Below are 19,931 nucleotides of genomic sequence, written 5' to 3' on the forward strand. Positions count from 1 at the left end.
TTCACGAGAAGAGGGGAGGAAATTTTTGGAAGCTCGGTTTGGAAACAAAAAAATTGGAGATTAGATTCTGGATTGAAGATTTTGGTGTGCAAGTTGAGGCTCATCCCAATTTTTTTCTCCCAGCAGTGCATTTATATGTTGGATAGACTTTATTTTTCTTTTTGTTAAAAAAAAAAATTAAATGGTTTGAAAACTTCCTGTGTGTGGTTGGAAATCATGAAATTTTTATTGGAAGCTTTTAGTTGAATATAAGTTGTGGGAATTGAGTGATTTATATTTGAGTTAATCTCTTCCCAAATCAGATTTGTTAATTTTGAAGAAATTGAAATTTAGAACCAAAAATTTAGTTTCTCTGTGTGTGTTTTCAAGTTGAGCAATTTGTTATAAATCTTTTCATTTCAAGTTTGGGAGTAAAATATTTATTTTTCTGTGTGTATGGAGATTTTTAGATTGTTAAAAATCAAGGGTTATGCTGGCCAAATTTTTGCAATTTGACCTCCCTGTGTGTGTTCATGATTTTTCCATGTGTGTGAGAGCAATGGAAATTTGATTTTGATCCTCTCTATTTTGTTTTAATTTCTCTTGGTTTTTGCCCAAAATCATTTAATTTGGGTCTTTTATGAGTCTGTTAGTATACATAAATTTTTATCAAGAATTTTCATTCAAAAAAAAATCTATTTATACTGTTTTAGCAGAGATATTTCTTTGTGTAGGAAATATATTTTATAATTAAAAAAAAAAAAAAAAGATTATAAAATAATACCCACATGGTAGGGGACCCACCTCCCCCGACCACGTGCAATGGTAGTTGCTCTACCATAGGGTAGCAGCGCTACCGTATGGTAGTCGCTACTACCATATGGTAGCAGCGCTACCATGTGGTAGCAGTGCTACCAAAAACAACAGACCGCTGTTATAATAATTCCGCCAGTCCCTTTTCACAACGCCTAAAAAAAATTTGATTTCGCCAGTATACTTAAAATGCAGATTTAATAATATATATATATATATATATATATATATATATATATATATATATGTATGTATGTATGTATGTATGTATGTATGTATGTATTATTCTTTATGGTTGTTGTTGGTAATTTAAATTTATCTGTAAATTAAGTTATTATTTAGATGTGGTATATATACATAATATGATATGTGTATATAAGTATATATTCGATGAATATATAATTATATACATATATTTATATTATTATATATATTTAATGTGATTTTTATTAGTTTTATAAATTGTATTATTTGGGATATTAAATAAAATGATGCTTATGTGAAAGATGTGTTATTTTAATATGAGATGTTTTATTTCGTTAAGTTATTATGATTTTTACTTGTCCAAAAATAAAAGGGGGAAATTGGTTATTTGAGGATAGTTTAAATTCTAGCCTTATTAGACTAATGACGGCTTCAAATTTCTTTTTAAAAGGGGTGGTTGTGTTTTCTTAAATCTTTAATATTGAATTGCAAGTATATAATGATTTTATTATTTTCAAAGATTGTTTTAATTATGATCTTTAGCGAATTTGGTATTTCTTGGCAAGAGCTTGATTTCGTTGCAATTCTTGTAAATGTTTAGTCGTCATGTTGTAGTGGTCATTGTACCCTCTTGAACATGTGTTGTCCTTATAACCTTGTTGATGTGAACCATGTTGTGTTATGTTCCATATGGTTAACCAAGGGTTAGTAAGATTGTGTTTTCGTCACCTATGTTTTGTCGCGGTCATATGGCTATCAGTATCGCCATAGGGTTCTCATTGAAAGACCATGATTGTATAGTGTCCTATGGGAGAGTGGCTTTTGAGTGGGGGTCATGCCCTAAGTGGATGGTTGGATAACCCCTCGAAAGTGAGTTTATAAGTGATAACCTAATAATTGATTAGGGGGTGGGTAGTTCTAAACATTAAGCAAAATATTTTACCCCGCACATGGTTGAGTGCTCGTATAGACTCAAGATGTAGTGGGAAGGCCTGGAATGGAAAACCGACCACCTTGTCTTCACGAAGGGTTGGTAGGGTCCGCATGAGTCTTGGATGGAACAGAGGGTTCGAGAAAAGTTACCGGGATAACCTAGGTTGGGGGTTGGGACCTATGGAGGCCTAACTAGGGTAACCATCACAAGCTATGTGATGACACTCTCTCCTCAAGGTCACTAGTGTATTGTGATGTTGAGTTCACCTGGAGTATTGTGGAGTCACACTTGTATTGTCGACCATGTTTTACTTGTGCTTGCTTGAGGGTTTTCTGCTATCTCCTAGCACGGTGGGGTGGTTCCATTTTGGGATCACATGGTCGAGTGGTAGTGCCACTTCCCATTAGATGTTTATGTTCGTTCCTGCATGCGAGAATTGGCTTCACAGATATTTTTGTGGTTCGTCATTCTTGCATCATCTCATGTTGAAGATTTTTGTACCTTTGATACCTTTGTGATCATTTGTATCAGTGGATTATGTTACCTTGGCTATTGGTAAAGATGCAATTTTATATGTATTATTGGAAGCCATGTAATAGATGATTAATGTAATCTTTGTTTAGTTGGGATGTTTATTATATCAGTTATCTTTATTCAATGTGCAAATGCTTTCTTGAAAAAAAAAATATTATAATACTTTCAATCTTCCAAATGATGAAATATGTTGTATGAATATGATTTATTCGTGTTCAATAGGTAATGATGGCAATTGCATGTCTTTGAGTATCCTATGATGGATAATTGGATTAACCTTAATAATGAAATTTAACCTTTCAAATAATTCTTCGTTGGTAACCCTTTAGGAATTCTTTGTGTTAGACTTCCGCTTGTGTAATAAATGTGCAATGTAGTAATTAAAGCACTTCATGTGGTTTAAACTTTAAAAAATTTTTTATTTCACCCTTAGTTGGTTAGTTTGTGTGGTTTTTTCCTTTACGGTTCCTAGCAGTGGCAACAAGCATTATGAGGATTCAACGAAGCGACGTGAGTCGGTACATGTGCTATCAACTACTCAGTGTAATGGAAGGTTGAGATCGAGCAACAACATAGTGGTGAGTTTTGTGATGATCACATCAAGGCGTACACAAATGTGAAATGTGTGCGTATGGGGATGAAAGCGAATGGAGGCACCTAATGATTAGGAATGGTGGAGAAGGCCTCCATGCAATAACGCCTCGCAACAACTCTCACATCATCCTAGAAGCTTCGAGAGTCACATGAAGCATTCGTCTCGCTAAAGCATGCATAAGCATCAGATGATATTGTAATTGAAGGTCTAGTTATTTGAGTTCTTACTTATGTCGCTCTTGATGATCATCTGACATTTGTCCTAGGATGGGCACTGCAGCTTAGCATTCTGGCACACCCTGCTACAGGTGGATTTCTGTCGCATTTTTGTGGTTGGTCCATCACTTTGCTATGGATGGTATTAAAGGCAATTCTTCAGATGATGCTTAAGCTATGCACAAAGCATATATTGTGGACAGATGATGAGTGATGGCAAGGGCCAAAGGCCACACAACCATTAGATCATCACTAGGTGCTTCGGTGTGTTCAGTCCAAGTGAATGGAAATTCTATTGCTGAGCAAAATTATAAAAGATAAGTACTCTTTATGTTTGAATAATGTTCATGAAATTTTTATTAATTCATGCTACATCGTTGAATAGTGAATCATGTATTGACATTTCCCTTGACTATCATTATCTCTCTCTAAAATGCTTCCAGGATGAATCAAAGATTGCATTCAAGGAAGAAAGATTGCTTGCATTTCTTCGCAGAGGAAGAATCAACATTCAGAGGGAGTCTGACATATTGTCAGAAGTAACCTTGGATGAAGAGATTAGAAGGTTGATATCTTCTTTAGAGGGAGCTTGACATTTCAGCTTTAGAAGGAGTTTGACATTTCAGCTTCAGAGGAAGCATTACATTTCAGCTTCAGAGGGAGCTTGACATTTCAACTTCAGAGGGAGCTTGACATTTTAGCTTCAAAGGAAGCATGACATTTCAACTTTAGAGGGAGCTTGACATTTCAGCTTTAGAGGAAGCTTGACATTCTAGCTTCAGAGGGAGCCACGCCATCATGAAGATTTGGTTAATGCATTTTTCTCTATGATGGAGAAATTTGAGGTGAAAGCCCTTGTTAATGAGTTCTTCTCTGTGAGGGAGAAGTTTGAGATGCAATCCCTTGTTAATGAGTTCCTTTGCGAGGGAGAAGTTCGAGGTGCAATCCCTTGTTAATGAGTTATTCTCTCTGAGGGAGAAGTTGAGGTGTAATCCCTTGTTAATGAGTTCTTTCCTGTGAGGGAGAAGTTTGAGGTGCAATCCCTTGTTAACGAGTTCTTCTTTGCGAGGGAGAAGATCGAGGTGAAATCCCTTGGTGATTCATTCTTCTCTGGGAGAAGTCTGAGGTTAAAGCCCTCGTTCCACCTTCTACGAGTAGGTATGGTGGATCGACCCTCTGCGAGTAGGCATGGTGGAGATGCATTCTTCTCTGGGAGAAGTTTAAGGTTAAAGCCCTCGTTTCACCCTCTGCGAGTAGGTATGGTGGATCCACCCTCTACGAGTAGGCATGGTGGAGCCACCCTTTGCGAGTAGGCATGGTGGTAATGCACCCTTCTCTGGGAGAAGGTTGAGGTGAAAGCCCTCTTCCACCCTTTGCGAGTAGGTATGGTGAGCCCACTCTCTGTGAGTAGGTATGGTGGGTATCATGGAAGAAATTCCATGATGTGCTTGTTCACCCTCTGGGAGTAGCTATGGTGAACGTATTATTCATGGGAGTAGCCATGGTGGTAGTCACTATGTGACTTGGTTACTAAGAAGGAATCCTCCCTAGCTAAGAGGGAGTGTTGTTGTGTAGCTAAGTCATATCCCTTCTAGGGTCGATCTAGTGCACAAAATGCCAAGTGGCCTGTTGACCTTGGCATTTGGATATCTTAATTGTATGAGTCTAATTTGGGGCAGGCCCTATTTGGGCAAACCACTTGTGTGTAACTTGTGATTAAGTTAAATGTAACTTGCAACTAAGGGAGACTCATATGTAACTTATAATATATAGGCCTTACCCTATCCTTGGCGCCAAAAGTATATGGCCGACTTGAGGTCTATTAGGAGGTATTAATTCATATATATGCAAGGTCATGATTGCATCAATAGACATGAATTCACTAACATGAAGAGCATGTAGTGTGCTCGGGGTGACGATAAGAGCTTATCGTCTAACATTGGGAAGGCAACAGATCTGATGTTTGCCTGTGGTTAACCAACACTACCATAAAATCAACATTTTGGAGCACTATTCCAAAGTTAAAAAGAATCCACACAACATTAGTAGAAAGAAAGATCTAGCTCACCCAAAATTGTTTTTACAATAGTAAGTTTTGACATGTGCAATTAGTTGTAAACTCATAAAGTTATAGATTTTTAATTATTTGACTAAAATATTTACAATAATGAATTGCTACTTTGTTTCGATGCATTTGAATGCTAGGATTTCAAAAAAGGAGCTACAAAAAAGACAAGAAGACACACATGTATATAACCTTCATTCATCCAAATTTAATGTTAATAGTTTAAATTAATAAAATTGTACACAAAATTATATTATACATTGATACATTTTTATAGATCTATACCTTTATACACTTTTATTTTTATTTTTTATGTAATGTTAATTTTTTTTTTTTTTTTTTCCATCAATCACCTATCAACGTATTCCTTGCACCTCCTATGACTGCAAGTGCTAGTTTACCAACAAATTTATTTATCAACGTTAATTAGAACACACTTATCAAAGACATTGGGTAGAGTGCTTGTTCCAATTCCTAATATCTAGCAAAACACTTGAGCACCTCAAAAATCGGTTCAAACGAAAATGTTAAAAGCGAATTTGGACAAAGATTAAATATCCCAACTAAAAAATTACAATACGGTGTAACGAAAATAAACTTCTCGCACTCTTCTTTCAAAATTACTCCACCTTGTCACTAATATAAACAAGTGCCACATAGTGACGAGTCCTTGCCTTTGATAATTTTTGAATTGAGTGTAATTGAAATCTTAAATAATTTGAGTTATAAGATACTTAGCAATTTTATCAATGTTACAAATATGCATGAAAGATGTTTTAAAATATCGTTAGCTATTGTTTATGACTTGTAATGGGGACCAAAGGTACTTGTATAAATTTTGAAGAGTTTCATAAAAATGATGTTTATCCAAAAAAAAAAAAAAACTCAATCATGAGCTAATCTTTAGTATTTCATTTTGCTAAGACCCCTACTCTCCTTACGTTTTACAATAATAAATTGATTTATTATTATTTTTTATATTAATTTTGTTATCAAGTAAATTTTCAATATGAATTTTTTATTTAATATTATAAATATATGAGAAATTATATATATTAAAAAAAAAAAATATAATTCCTAATAGATCATAGTTTCAAGATTAATTTTCATCACTTTTTAGTTTTTTATGTATATTAATAAAATAAAATAAATTCTATATGATAATATTTTTATAAAAACCATCAATAAAACTAATTAATCTAAATATTTAACACCAAACTACTGATATGTTTGGTATTGAGCTAAGAAAAAATGAATGATTAATCTGGTTGCCCTCATTGTGATATGTTTTAATTGACAAATTTTTATATTATAAAAATTACATTATTAATCGGACCTTATATCTGAAAAATCCGCTTATAACAACAAAAGTTGTATTGGCCAATCAGGATTAAAAAAAATAACTTTTATAATATGTAAACTTAAAAATTGCACAAGTAACTTCAGAAAATAAAAAATATTTTTAAAAACAAAAATAAAACCTTGTTTGTAATTCGTTCAAATTAAATTTTTTAATAACTAGTTAACTGTAAAGATAAATTATATTTATTAAAAAAATAAAATATAATTCCTAATAGATAATAGATCATAATTCAAATTAATTGTCATGACTTTTTAGTTTTTTATGTATATTAATTAAATAAAATAAATTTTATATGATAATATTTTTATAAAAAACATCAGTAAATTAAATATCCCAACTAAAAAATTACAATACGGTGTAACAAAAATAAACTTCTCGCGCTCTTCTTTCAAAATTGCTCCACCTTGTCACTAATATAAATAATAATTAAAAAAACCAATATAAATAATAATAATTATTAATAAAAATATTATGACAAGATTGTCACACAATTCAGACAGCAAAATCCCACACAAATCCAACTTTTCAAGATGAAAAAACAAGGCAAGGAAAAATCTCAGACAAGTTTTCACTTCCTCAAACATAAATCCGTCGAACTTTTCATTCTATTTAGTTTTTGGCTGTGGTGTGCCGAGTGAATCTGAAATATGCAGTACACGTGTATAGGGACACAGATAGGGACACAGACTACTGTGCTGGAGTAAATCTGAAATTTATTGTATGAATATACGAGACGCAGTTTACATGGATCGTCTATTGAAAGGCGCGAGGGCGTCTGGATCTCTCAACCTTTCAAATCGTGCCCTCAAGTGGGTTATTAACAAGCGCCACTTTTTTCATTATTTTATGTTTGTAATGTTGATTGCAGTTTTCATTGGATCTGTTCAAATAGATTGCCATTCACATTCATACCCAACTGCTTACATGTATGCTTGTTTTATAATGTAGCTTCGATTATGCCTAGCAAAATTCTATATCAAGTCCGATGCAATTAATAAGCACCGTCCTTTTCATTATTTTATGTTTTGTAATGTGGGTTGCAGTTTTGGTGAGATCTTTTCAAATAGCATTCAAGATGTTTACATTGCCTGTTTACAGTCATACCGAACTTCTTATATTTATTCTTCTTGTAGAATTTAGTATCAGTTGTGACTTGCAATTCTATTTGCAGCTTGATGCAGGCAAGAAACCCCATGTTCAACACGTTTTAATTATTTCAGTTTAGCCTTTAATGGGTTGAATTTCTTAATCCAGCTGGGTGGTGGCCTTCGTTTCTGACTTTTCGACCCTGGCTAATGGTGTCATCGTTATAATCCTTTCGAGCCTCACTAATTGAGTCATCATTAGGGAAGAAACCTTTTTAGCCTCACTAATATCCTCATTACCAGTGAAGAAGCTTTTTGAGCCTCATTAATTGGCTTGCAGGGAAGAAGCCTTTTGAGCCTCATTAGTTGGCTTATCGTTAGGGGAAAAACCTTTCAAGCCTCGCCAGAGGACTCATCATTAGGATGAATCGAGAAATTCATTTTCAGAGTCGCATGTGAACATGACATACGAACTAGCCCAGATTTAGACACATCCTCTGGAAAAAGAAAATTTATTCGTTCTCCCTTGAAGCAAGGTCATTAACGGTTCAGACTCCTGTTATCTCTTTTTTTTAGGGCTCCCGTTGATGGAAGTAAAGCACACTTGGTAGAACAGCCCAGTCTCCTAAAGTTGGAGAATCAAGAGTACAGAATCGTTCATGCTCCTGTTATCTCTATTTTTTTTTTTGGGAGCCCCGCTGATGGAAGTAAAGCACCGTTGGTAGATTAGCTCAGTATTCTAAAGTTGGAGAATCTCAAGTACAGGATAAGATAACAAATTATTATGTGCAGCCCTGCTTAGTCCAGGCGAAATGTGTTTCGTTTGTGCTTCTCCATTTATGCAGATAAAGGCCTCCACCCTTCAAACACCCTTCAAACAGCTCTAACCAAATTGCAAACAACAAAAAAGACAAATGAACAAACAGTCAAGCAGAACTCAGAAATTAGTTTGAATATTCCATTTCATCATTTAGCAATATAAAACATATTAGAGCGAGGTAAACTTTGTCATAATCCTCCTCCATTCCGTCCTGTCCTCAATCCAAGCCAAAAGCCCCAAAATATAACCCGACCACCACCAACCCACTACAAAACAAACATTCCAAAAATAGGACTATTGCCTCAGGAAACAGGTGGCGACAGAAGCACACCAAACATATGGAACATGAAAATAAAGAGGAATGCATCTTTGCAGGAGCTGACTCAGATATGTCATTTTTGAGAATCTTTGGTTACATTGACCTCCCTATTTTTGAAAAATTCTAAACCTTAAAGGTTCAGAAGAGTCTGAATCGGAGAGTTTCAAGAGAGTACTATTATCAAAAACTATCCTTCTGCCTCGAAGAATCAAGCCATGGTATTCCCTTCCACCAAATTAGATATCTCTGCAATTAATCACATTGTTTCTTCTTTCGCTTCCAACCTCTTGTTAGGACAAAGATCCTCCTTTGCCGTTCTGTTCTTTTCCCCTTTTCCCAGCTCCCCTAAGGCTCAGTTGTCGTCCTCCACTGAAAATCATCATTACTTTTTGCGTCACTCATACTAGCTCCTATTACACCTGCACATAAATCATTAAAAACAGAAATAAAGTTAAGGAAATAAAAATTTCCCATAAATACTTTCTCCTTCTCTGCATTATTTCCCATAAATGCTTTCCATTTCATATTTTGTGAGGTGGCCTTTGTTTCTTAATTCAGTGTAATGTGGTTCACAAGTCAAATCTTTTTGGACATTGTCCTTTATACCATAACTAAACACCTCTGTGATGCCCCCTTCTAGTTGATATCTGTTAGTTGAGTAGATTAGCCTATCATTGACTCTCGTAGGCTGATGAGGTTGGTTAGAGGGTCCTCCAGAGTTTGGTTCGTTATCTTCAGAGCGAGCACTCCAGGTCTGGTTTTCGTTTGAGGTCTCCAGGACTCCGTTTGAGATACTTTCTATTTTTAGCAGTCCTGCTATTTATAGCCAGTGGGTTGGGCAGGGACAGAGTATGGTTTGGCAGTCTCCAATTCAGACGACAAGCAATTCTGATGAGTACTTGGAGAGATATTAATATTTAATTATTTTTAATTAAATATTAAATGGGCGAACTTTAATGTTTAATTGTTTTAAAAAGGTCACTTTAAGTCATAACTTAAATGAGGGTCTATCTCTCATCAGATGGGGCCATTTTTATATTAAATGGAAAAGTGATTTATTTTTTACACTTCAATAGTAAAAAATTAAATATTAAAAGTTAAACAACATTTAATGCCAAAATCACACTCTTCTTGGGAATTGCGCCAAACCCTAAGTGGAGAGGATTAAAGAAGATTTTAGGTCTTCTTTTCATTATGCTAAGTTATATTTTGTTTGGAGCTCTGAGAGGAGTTTTGGCTAAGGGTTTCAGCAGAAGATTCTTCTGTAGTGATCAGAGGTATCGGTACAGGAAAACGTGGGATTCTTGTAAAACAACATCAGAGGCTGTGAAATATCAGTTGATCTGGCTCTTCCAGTTGGTTTCATTCAGGGACCAAGTTTGTGCTTATTAGTCAGGGAGACACCGTTATTGTTCAGCATTTTGTTGCAGCAGCAAACAGGGAAACAGAGGTACGCAAAGGAGATATTTATTGGTGGCTGTACGGCTGCTTGGGAAGTAGCGCCAATCCCCTAAGGGTCTGCGATTTGCATGCTGGAGGAATCAAAAAAATATTATAAAAATAGCTGGAGGTGCACCTAGCCTGGAGTCATCCATTGAGCTATCATGTTAGCTGTTCAGGTCAGTCTGGAGTAAGTTACAGCAGGTTGTCATTATGGACTGTGTGTGACAGCAAGGAAGGAATAAGGGTTTCCAGAATTTCGTGGTATTTTTTCAGTTCCTATCTAATAATGTTTGTTTATGTACTGAGGGTAGATTAAGGTTGAATAAATGTAATAAGGGTTTGATCAGACTACCATTGAATTATTATTGATTTCTAGCGTTTCTCTATAGTTGCTTTTTGAGCTTGTAGTAGTTAGAGTATACTTGCTGTTCAAAATTTGCAAAGAACAAACTTAAAACGCAATAGGGTCAACTAAACTACAGTTGTCAGAGTTGAGGGCCTTTGAGGTTCTTACAGTGGTATCAGAGCTAAATCCTGCCATCCTAAGGTTTAGCAATTACATGCAGTCACAGGAAATGGGTTCATACAGGTATTACACACGCAGCAGAGCCCTTCTTGAAGGAGAAAAGAGTCTTAACAGGCAGTCAGATACCATGGGTGAAAGGCATACAGGCAGCCCACCCAGAGGCCACAAAACTGAGGATGAAGAGACTAGAGAATTTTTTAGGACTATGTCTACAGGACAGCAACAGTTTTCTCAGGCTTTACAGGCACTCACCACCATGATGGAGCGTATGAATCCTCCAAACCGAAACAATTAGGAACCAGAGGACAATAAGAGTGTAGCCAATATTCCTAGACCTCACAGGGCAGTTACAAGCATAGTTGACAAGCCTTCAAGGCCTAATTTCTTGGCAGAAGAACCTGAGGATGTTGCCAAAGCTGAGGCAGAGCCTGTTTTTGTTGATAATGTTATGACGGTACATGAGTGGAGTCTTCTTCCCCCTGATGTTAGGTAGAATCTGAATTTTGATCAGTTCATGAGGCAAAAACGGGAGGTAGAGAGAAACAAGCAAGAGAGGAGGCCACGTTTCCAACATAGAGATCTTTAGTTTGCCACAAGCAAGCTCACTCTACCTTATTATGATGGTAGCGGTGCAGTTATAGCTAGGTCCCGGATCCATAAATTGGATACATACTTCACATTGAGACCCATGATTGAAAGGGATGCAATTAAGTTTGCAACCTTACACTTGGACGGTACTGCACATGAGTGGTGGCATAACAGACTCATCACTCTCCAACATGATGAGATTACCACCTACTAGGAGTTCGCTGATTTGTTAGTAGAGAGGTTTGATAAGAAAGACCTCGAGTCTTACTTCTGGGAGTTAGCACAGCTGAAACAAACAGGGAATTTGGAGGCGTATGTTTCAGAGTTTTTGAAACTGTCGTGCATGGTAAATAACATGTCAAATCAACGATTAGTAGTTTTGTTTATAGAGGGACTCATGGTGCCTCTGAGAGGGTGGGTAAAGGCATTTGATCCCCCAACACTTCTACTTGCCATTAAAAAGGCACAGAGTATGGATGTGACAGCCACTCAGAATAAATTTGGGTCAAAGGGGTCAACATCTTTAAAAGATAATAGGAATTTCAGCAAAGGGAAAGAAAAATCAGACTTTAGAAATGATTACAAACCAAAACCAGCAGCCCCTCCATTAGATCGCGAGACACTTAAAAATTTAACACAGAAGAAACTCTGTTTTTATTGCAAAGGTCCATATGATGCCAACCATGATTGTCCTTTGAGGCCTAAGGGCAGGGCAATAGAGTAATGTGGGCATATTATGAAGATTCAGAATCTGATCATGAAGGTCAGCTTGCTGGTTATGAGGATTTAGAGGCTGAAAATGACACACAGGATCCTCCGAGACTTGACAAAATGGATGCAGAAGGTGATGAACACCTTAAGGAGGCACTTCTCATGAGTATTCAACAGGTAGGGTCATTCAGAATGAGAGGAGTACTTGCTGGTCAGAAAGTTATTACATTGCTGGATATCGGAGCCACACATAACTTTATTGATGGCAGGTTAGTGGAGAAGAGAGGAATCCAAACAGAGGAGTTTGAGGGCATCTGTGTGAGGGTGGCAGATGGTTACACTTTAAAGTGTAATAGGATGATTACACTCAAGCGGATGGAGAGGCTTGTACGACATGATCAGACTGAGTGGGCAGCAAAATGTATGATCATGCCCATACAACAGGATGCTCAGAAAGTTGAATATCATCCTGACATTCAGATACTGAGAACCAAACATAACAAGGTTTTTAGTGACATACAATTAGGGAGGCCACCAGATAGGGGTTTTGAGCACATCATTGAGCTAGAGGAGGGGGCGAAGCCAGTGATGATTACTCCATATAGACATCCGAAACGCTTGAAAGATGAAATAGAGAAAACCATATAGGAGCTTCTGGCCATGGGACATATTCGGCCTAGTAAGTCCCCCTTTGCTTCTTCAGTTGTTTTGGTGAAGAAGAAGGATGACACATTGCAGATGTGTATTGATTACAGGGTCCTTAATAAGCGGACGATCAAAAACAAATACCCCATTCCACGTATTGATGAGCTCATAGATGAATTACATGGGGCATGTTATTTTTCAAAGATTGATTTGAGATTAGGCTATCACCAGATTAGTGTCCGTGAGCAGGATATTGAGAAGATTGCTTTTCGTTGTCATTATGGACATTTTGAGTTTGTGGTTATGCCATTTGGGCTAACCAATGCTCCTGCTACTTTCCAGTCCACAATGAACAAAGTCTTTAGACAACAGTTGAGGAAATCAGTATTGGTGTTCTTTGATGATATACTGGTTTACAGTCGTACTTGGGAGGAGCACCTCAGTCACTTAGATACAGTTTTGAGCATTCTGAGAAGGGAGTCCTTGTATGCCAAGGAATCCAAATGTGACCTTGGAATGACTGAGTTATTGTACTTGGGCCATATTATCAGTGCAAAGGGAGTGCAGATGGATCCTGAGAAGATTTGTGCTATTGTAGATTGGCCTACTCCAGTGAACGTTACTCAGTTGCGTGGGTTCTTGGGCCTATGTGGTTTCTACCGCCGTTTTGTTAACATTTATTCACGCCATGTGTCACCTTTGACAGACTTGATAAAAAATGGTGCCTTCTTATGGACTCCTGAGGCCCAGGAGTGTTTTGAGAGGTTCAAGGAGCTCATGACTTCATGTCCAGTACTTGCTACACCTGACTTCTCGAAGTCATTTGAGTTACAGTGTGATGCCTTTGGTGAGGGCATTGGTGCGGTGCTTATGCAGGACAAGCACCCTATTGCATATGAGAGCAGGAAACTTCGTGGACCTGAGAGGAGTTACAGCATTTATGATAAGGAAATGTTGGCTATAATGCATGCACTGGCCAAATTTAGATAGTACTTAGTGGGCAGCAAGTTTTGCATTAAGATTGACCACAATAGTTTGAGACATTTCCTTGGGCAGCGTGACTTAAATGACAGGCAGCAAAAGTGGGTCAGCAAACTTTAGGCTTATAACTTTGATATTTCCTATATCAAAGGCACACAGAATGTAGTTGCAGATGCCTTATCATGTTGTCCCCACTTGAGTTCTATGGTCCAGATAGCGGAGGATTGGCAGCATATTATATTGGCAAAGTATGCCAAAGATAGCTGGGCTGTAGGTTTGATAGAGGGATCGGTAGTGGACAACAGGTATACAGTTGTAAATGACTTGATCATTTACAAGGGCAGAGTATACTTGATCCCAGGATTAGAGTTGAGGAGTAGGGTATTGCGGTTCTTTCATGATGAACCAATGGCAGGACATCTGTGATAACCCCTACGGTATCACGAGATGTAAAATCACTTGTGTGGATTAATTAAATAAGGTTATTGTAAATGAATAATTAAAATGATAATCTAATTAATCTATGAAAAATTAAGGAAATATATTTAATTTGTTTTAATAAAGGAAATATTATTTAAATAATTAATATATATTTGAATGGAAAGATATTTAAATATATTTTGATATGTAATATTTAATATATTTAAATGAAATGTATTTAATATTTAATATATTTAAAAAGAAACAATATATAATATTTAATATATTTAATATATATATATTACAAAAAAAACATGACTTAAATAAACCCGATATGGGCTGGGTTACTTCCGCACGAAGTGGTGCGTGGGTAACCGCAGCCTAGGCTGTGATTACCCCCGCATCCCTTGATGTGGAAGGGGCTCGTGGAGGGGCACAACCCCTCACGGGTTATATAAGGTAGCAACGGTAAAGGTTAAAAGCAGGACGGGAAGGGAGTGAACTAGAGATAAAGCTTCCGCTGCGGGCGAAAGGTAAGAAACAAGTTTTTTCTTATATTAAAATATAAGTATATTAGTTGATGTGTCATATTAGTTAATGTGTAATACTCATTAACATTAGTTAATGAGTAATGTGTAATGCTCATGAATATGTGATGTTAATTGTTGTCCAGTGAATATATATATATATATATATATTAATTGATGTATAATATTCACTGGTCATTAAATATAGGTAAAGGATATAATCATGTTAATTGTTGTATACACAAGTTTACACATTAGGAAGGATTATGTAATACAAAGGTATTTAATGAAATGTAATGCATATGTTAAAGATGGTAAAGCACATTGATATATATATAAGTTAAAGAACACATTAGGAATCCATGTTAACACAAAGGGATAGATTATGAACTGAAAATTGATATGCATATGTATGGCTTGGTTGATTAAAACTCAACCAAGAAGAGACGGATCTGGCCGATCCCCTTTGAGGACTTGGATGATGGAGGCATCACCCAAGGCAAGGAATAGACAAGGGTCTTCCTTGGATGGCTTGGGTGTAAGAGGTTACACCCAAGACAGGACTAGATGGATCTGGTCGATCCCCTCTGAGGACTTGGATGATGGAGGCATCACCCAAGGCAAGGAATAGACAAGGGTCTTCCTTGGATGGCTTGGGTGTAAGAGGTTACACCCAAGACAGGATTTGAACTCATCTTCGATTTCCCGGAGGGCTTGGGACCAAGGGGTTCCAAGAAGGCGAGCTTCACGGCCGCCTAAGGACATACTTTTGTATGGCATTCATATCCTTTTTTATTAGGTGAAAATGTGATTATGTTAGTTAAGTATTAAAGTTAGATTGCAATCTAGATTACTTATATATATATATATATATATGATTGTTGTGTTCTAACAATATGTTTTGCAAGTTAATGATCTCTAACTAGTAGGGACATTACAACATCCCGGGTTTTTCAAAACCTACAGACAGGTTCGTGAGCACTTCACTTGGAAAGGGCTTAAGGCGGATGTTCTGCAGTACGTTAGAGAGTGCCCTGTTTGTCAGCAGAATAAATAGGAGCATACATACCCTGCTGGTTTACTTCAGCCACTTCCAATCCCTGACAGGAAGTGGGAATGTTTGTCTATGGATTTTATCACAGGGTTGCCGAGAGCACAGGGACGTGATTGCATATTTGTGATTGTGGATCGTTTGACAAAGTATGCCCACTTCTATCCGATCACTACCACTTATTGAGCTATTCAGGTGGCAGAGTTGTTCTTCAGAGAGGTATTTAGATTACATGGCTTGCCTCGAACTATTGTCAGTGATAGAGACACTCGGTTTTTGAGCCACTTTTGGCTGGAGCTCTTCAGACTCTGTGGGACCGAGCTTACACCGAGCACCAGTTACCACCCTTAGACTGATGGTTAGACAGAGATAGTTAACAAATGGGTGGAGGGACCTCAGGAACTATATTTCAGGGCAGTAGAATGCGTGGGTGAAGTGGATTTACCTTTGTGAGTATTGTTACAATACCACGCACCACATGTCTATTCAGATGACACCATTTACAACACTGTATGGGTACGAGCCTCCTAGTTTCATTGACTAATTGTTGAGTGACAGTAGAGTGCCTAGTGCGGGAGACATGATACATGAGAGCCAGGACATTGTGAAGACTCTCCAGGAAAATATAGCCAAGGCACAGAATCAACAAAAGCAATATGCTGATTAGAAGATGACAGAGAAGTCATTTGAGGTAGGAGACATGGTGTATTTGATGTTGCAGCCTTATTGACAGTCTACTCTCAGGAGGAGTGGAGCAGAGAAGCTCAAGCCACGATATTATGGCCCTTTTAGAGTGATTAGACGTATTGGTGAGGTGGCTTATGAGTTGGATTTACCGGCAGATAGCAGAGTACACAATGTATTTCACGTGTCACGTCTCAAAAAGGCGTTGGGACACCGTATTGTACCTTCCACGGTTTTACCACCCCTAGATGATGAGGGGAAGTTGATACTCGTACCTGAGGCTATCATTGAGTTCAGGGAAAGGAATTTCAGGAGACGTACTATCACAGAGTACTTGATGAAATGGAAGAATTTCCCAGTAGAGGATGCTACTTGGGAGAGCGAGGAGATTTTACAGCATCCGGAGTTGAGATTGCTTGAGGACAAGCAATTTCAAGAGGGGCGGACTGTGATGTCCCCTTCTAGTTGACATCTGTTAGTTGAGTAGATTAGCCTATCACTGACCCTTGTAGGTTGATGAGGTTGGTTAGAGGGTCCTCCGGAGTTTGGTTTGTTATCTTCAGAGCGAGCACTCCAGGTTTGGTTTTCGTTTGAGGTCTCCAGGAATTCGTTTGAAATACTTTCTATTTTTAGCAGTCCTGCTATTTATAGCCAGTGGGTTGGGCAGGGATGGAGTATGGTTTGGCAGTCTCCAGTTCAGACGACAGGCAATTCTGATGAGTACTTAGAGAGATATTAATATTTAATTATTTTTAATTAAATATTAAATGGGCGAACTTTAATGTTTAATTGTTTTAAAAAGTCCACTTTAAGTCATAACTTAAATGAGGGTCCATCTCTCATCAGATGGGGCCATTTTTATATTAAATGGAAAAGTGATTTATTTTTGACACTTCAATAGTCAAAAATTAAATATTAAAAGTTAAACATCATTTAATGCCAAAATCGCACTCTTCTTGGGAATTGTGCCAAACCCTAAGTGGAGAGGATTAAAGAAGATTTTAGGTCTTCTTTTCATTATGTTAAGTTGTGATATTTTGTTTGGAGCTCTGAGAGGAGTTTTGGCCAAGGGTTTTAGCAAAAGATTCTTCTGCAGTGATCAGAGGTATCGGTACAGGAAAATGTGGGATTCTTGTACAACAACATCAGAGGTTGTGTAATATCAGTTGATCTTGCTCTTCCAGTTGGTTTCATTCAGGGACCAAGTTTGTGCTTATTAGTCAGGGAGGCACCGTTATTCTTCAGTATTTTGTTGCAGCAGCAAACAGGGAAACAGAGGTACCCAAAGGAGATATTTATTGGTGGCTGTACGGCTGCCTGGGAAGTAGCGCCAATCCCCTAAGGGTCTGCGATTTGCATGTTGGAGGAATCAAAAAAATATTATAAAAATAGCTGGAGGTGCGCCTAGCCTGGAGTCATCCATTGAGCTATCATGTTAGCTGTTCGGGTAAGTCTGGAGTAAGTTACAGCAGGCTGTCATTATGGACTGTGTGTGACAGCAAGGAAGGAATAAGGGTTTCCAGAATTTCGTGGTATTTTTTGAGTTCCTATCTAATAATGTTTGTTTATGTATCGAGGGTAGATTAAGGTTGAATAAATGTAATAAGGGTTTGATCAGAGTACTACTGAATTATTATTGATTTCTAGCATTTCTCTATAGTTGCTTTTTGAGCTTGTAGTAGTTAGAGTATACTTGCTGTTCAAAATTTGCAAAGAACAAACTTAAAACGCAACAGGGTCAACTAAATTACAGTTGTCAGAGTTAAGGGCCTTTGAGGTTCTTACAGTCTACTCTCTTCCTCAAACATCCTTGTTCCCTCCTTAGGGAAGTGATGATCTACTCATTTTTCATCACTGATGGGATTCTCTAAACATTCCTCTAACTATTTTTGGAAACCCGTGTTCTCTAAAAACATTAAATCTTCATCACATAATGGGGCTCCCAAAGATCTCCATCTCTGTTGCAGCTTCCTCTCTAATGTGGACTGTTTTCACTCCTACAGATTTTGGGCCTTCTCTTGTAATAGGTTGCATTCCTTCTCATCGCAGTTTTTCAACTCTTCTTTTTTTTGTATGTCAATCTTCAATGCTTTCCCCTTCTCTAGAGTAACACAACTCAAATACTCTAGCATCAAACTCATCTATTTGTTCATTTGCATCCCATTCTTTTGTCTCTTTATCTTCATACCATTCATCTATCTCTACTCTCTGTAACTCTTGGAAGACCACATTTAAGGGTCTTCTATCCATTAATATTTTTGCAAACCCTTCAATAGATTTAATCTTTCCTTGTTCTAACAATTCTGCCCCTTGGTTAATGCTTAACTCAATGGCTTTTCTCTCTAAAGATGGCTATTTCTCACAAGGTGAGTATTTATCCTTACCATTCTTTTTCACCTTCTCATAACTCTTCAACATCTTTTCTGTAGATTTCTTTTTCCTTGCTTGCTTATTGTTGCATAACTCACATTCCTCCAACAGGCACCATAACTCTTCCAGCTCAATCTCTACTTTTGCAACTCTTTTTGTTGGTCTTTTGTTAGCTTTTGCCTTTGCCTTTGTCTTATCTTTTCTTCCACCCTGATTATGCTTTTTCTTAAATTATAATTTAATTTCATATTTTACTTCACAGCCTAAGCTCAAAAGCACAACTACCCCTCCTTGTTTCCTCACAGCTCTCCCCTTTTGCATATAGCAGATCATAACAATAACACTGCATCAATCTTTTAAACTGGTGATACACTTCTCTCATAAAAAAATCCATCTTCCCCGTTCTTCATAGACATGGAACTTTCAGTTTCCTTCAACATAGGATGTAATTAGAACTCTAGAAACATAGCAGATCACTATAGAAACATAGCAGAACATAGGATGGGAAGACACGGTAAACACAATCATTCCCAATGAAAGACAACAATTAGCTACTGTATTAAAATAACAACTCATACACAAATGCTCTTTTTGAATTAGATTAGGTCTTTGCTTGATTCAGAGCTTATTTGTGTAATGTCCCCACTTTGAAATAGAATTTAATGATAAATACTAACAATAAAATTAAAATATTAAAAATAAAATCAAAATATTAAAGAATATAATCAAATTAATTAAGTTAATGAACGGTCAAAAGACATAAAATGAAAAGTTGCGACTCCCTCAAACATGAGATATAAAAGGAAGAAGAGAACCTCATTTGAGGCGGGATAATTTGGGAATCAGCAGTGCAGATCTGATTGTGAAAGGTTGCGTCCCTTTCAAAGGGCAGAAATAATAAAGAGTTGTACTCTTTCAAAGGGTGCTAATGGTGAAAGGGTGTGTCTCTTGCCAAAGGGCATACATGATGAAGAGGTGTGACCTCTTCCTCACATTGAGAGATATAAAGGAAAGGAATCAAAAGCCTCTAGTGACATCACTACCAATCTGATCAGATCA

The 19,931-nt window shown here is 37.1% G+C and overlaps 1 protein-coding gene across 1 annotated transcript in view; it reads left to right on the forward strand.

The window, feature by feature from the left end:
• The first annotated feature begins 7,183 nt into the window (after positions 1-7,183).
• The window catches only part of LOC131067432 (plant intracellular Ras-group-related LRR protein 6), a 170,858-nt gene continuing 158,110 nt past the window's right edge, over positions 7,184-19,931 (forward strand). The window contains exon 1 of the mRNA XM_058002438.2: positions 7,184-7,511. Within this exon, the coding sequence (XP_057858421.1) occupies positions 7,423-7,511 (89 nt within the window). The 5' untranslated portion in view covers positions 7,184-7,422. The remainder of the gene's footprint in view (positions 7,512-19,931) is intronic.

Source organism: Cryptomeria japonica, chromosome 9 (genome assembly GCF_030272615.1).
Source record: "Cryptomeria japonica chromosome 9, Sugi_1.0, whole genome shotgun sequence".
Taxonomy (NCBI): domain Eukaryota; kingdom Viridiplantae; phylum Streptophyta; class Pinopsida; order Cupressales; family Cupressaceae; genus Cryptomeria; species Cryptomeria japonica.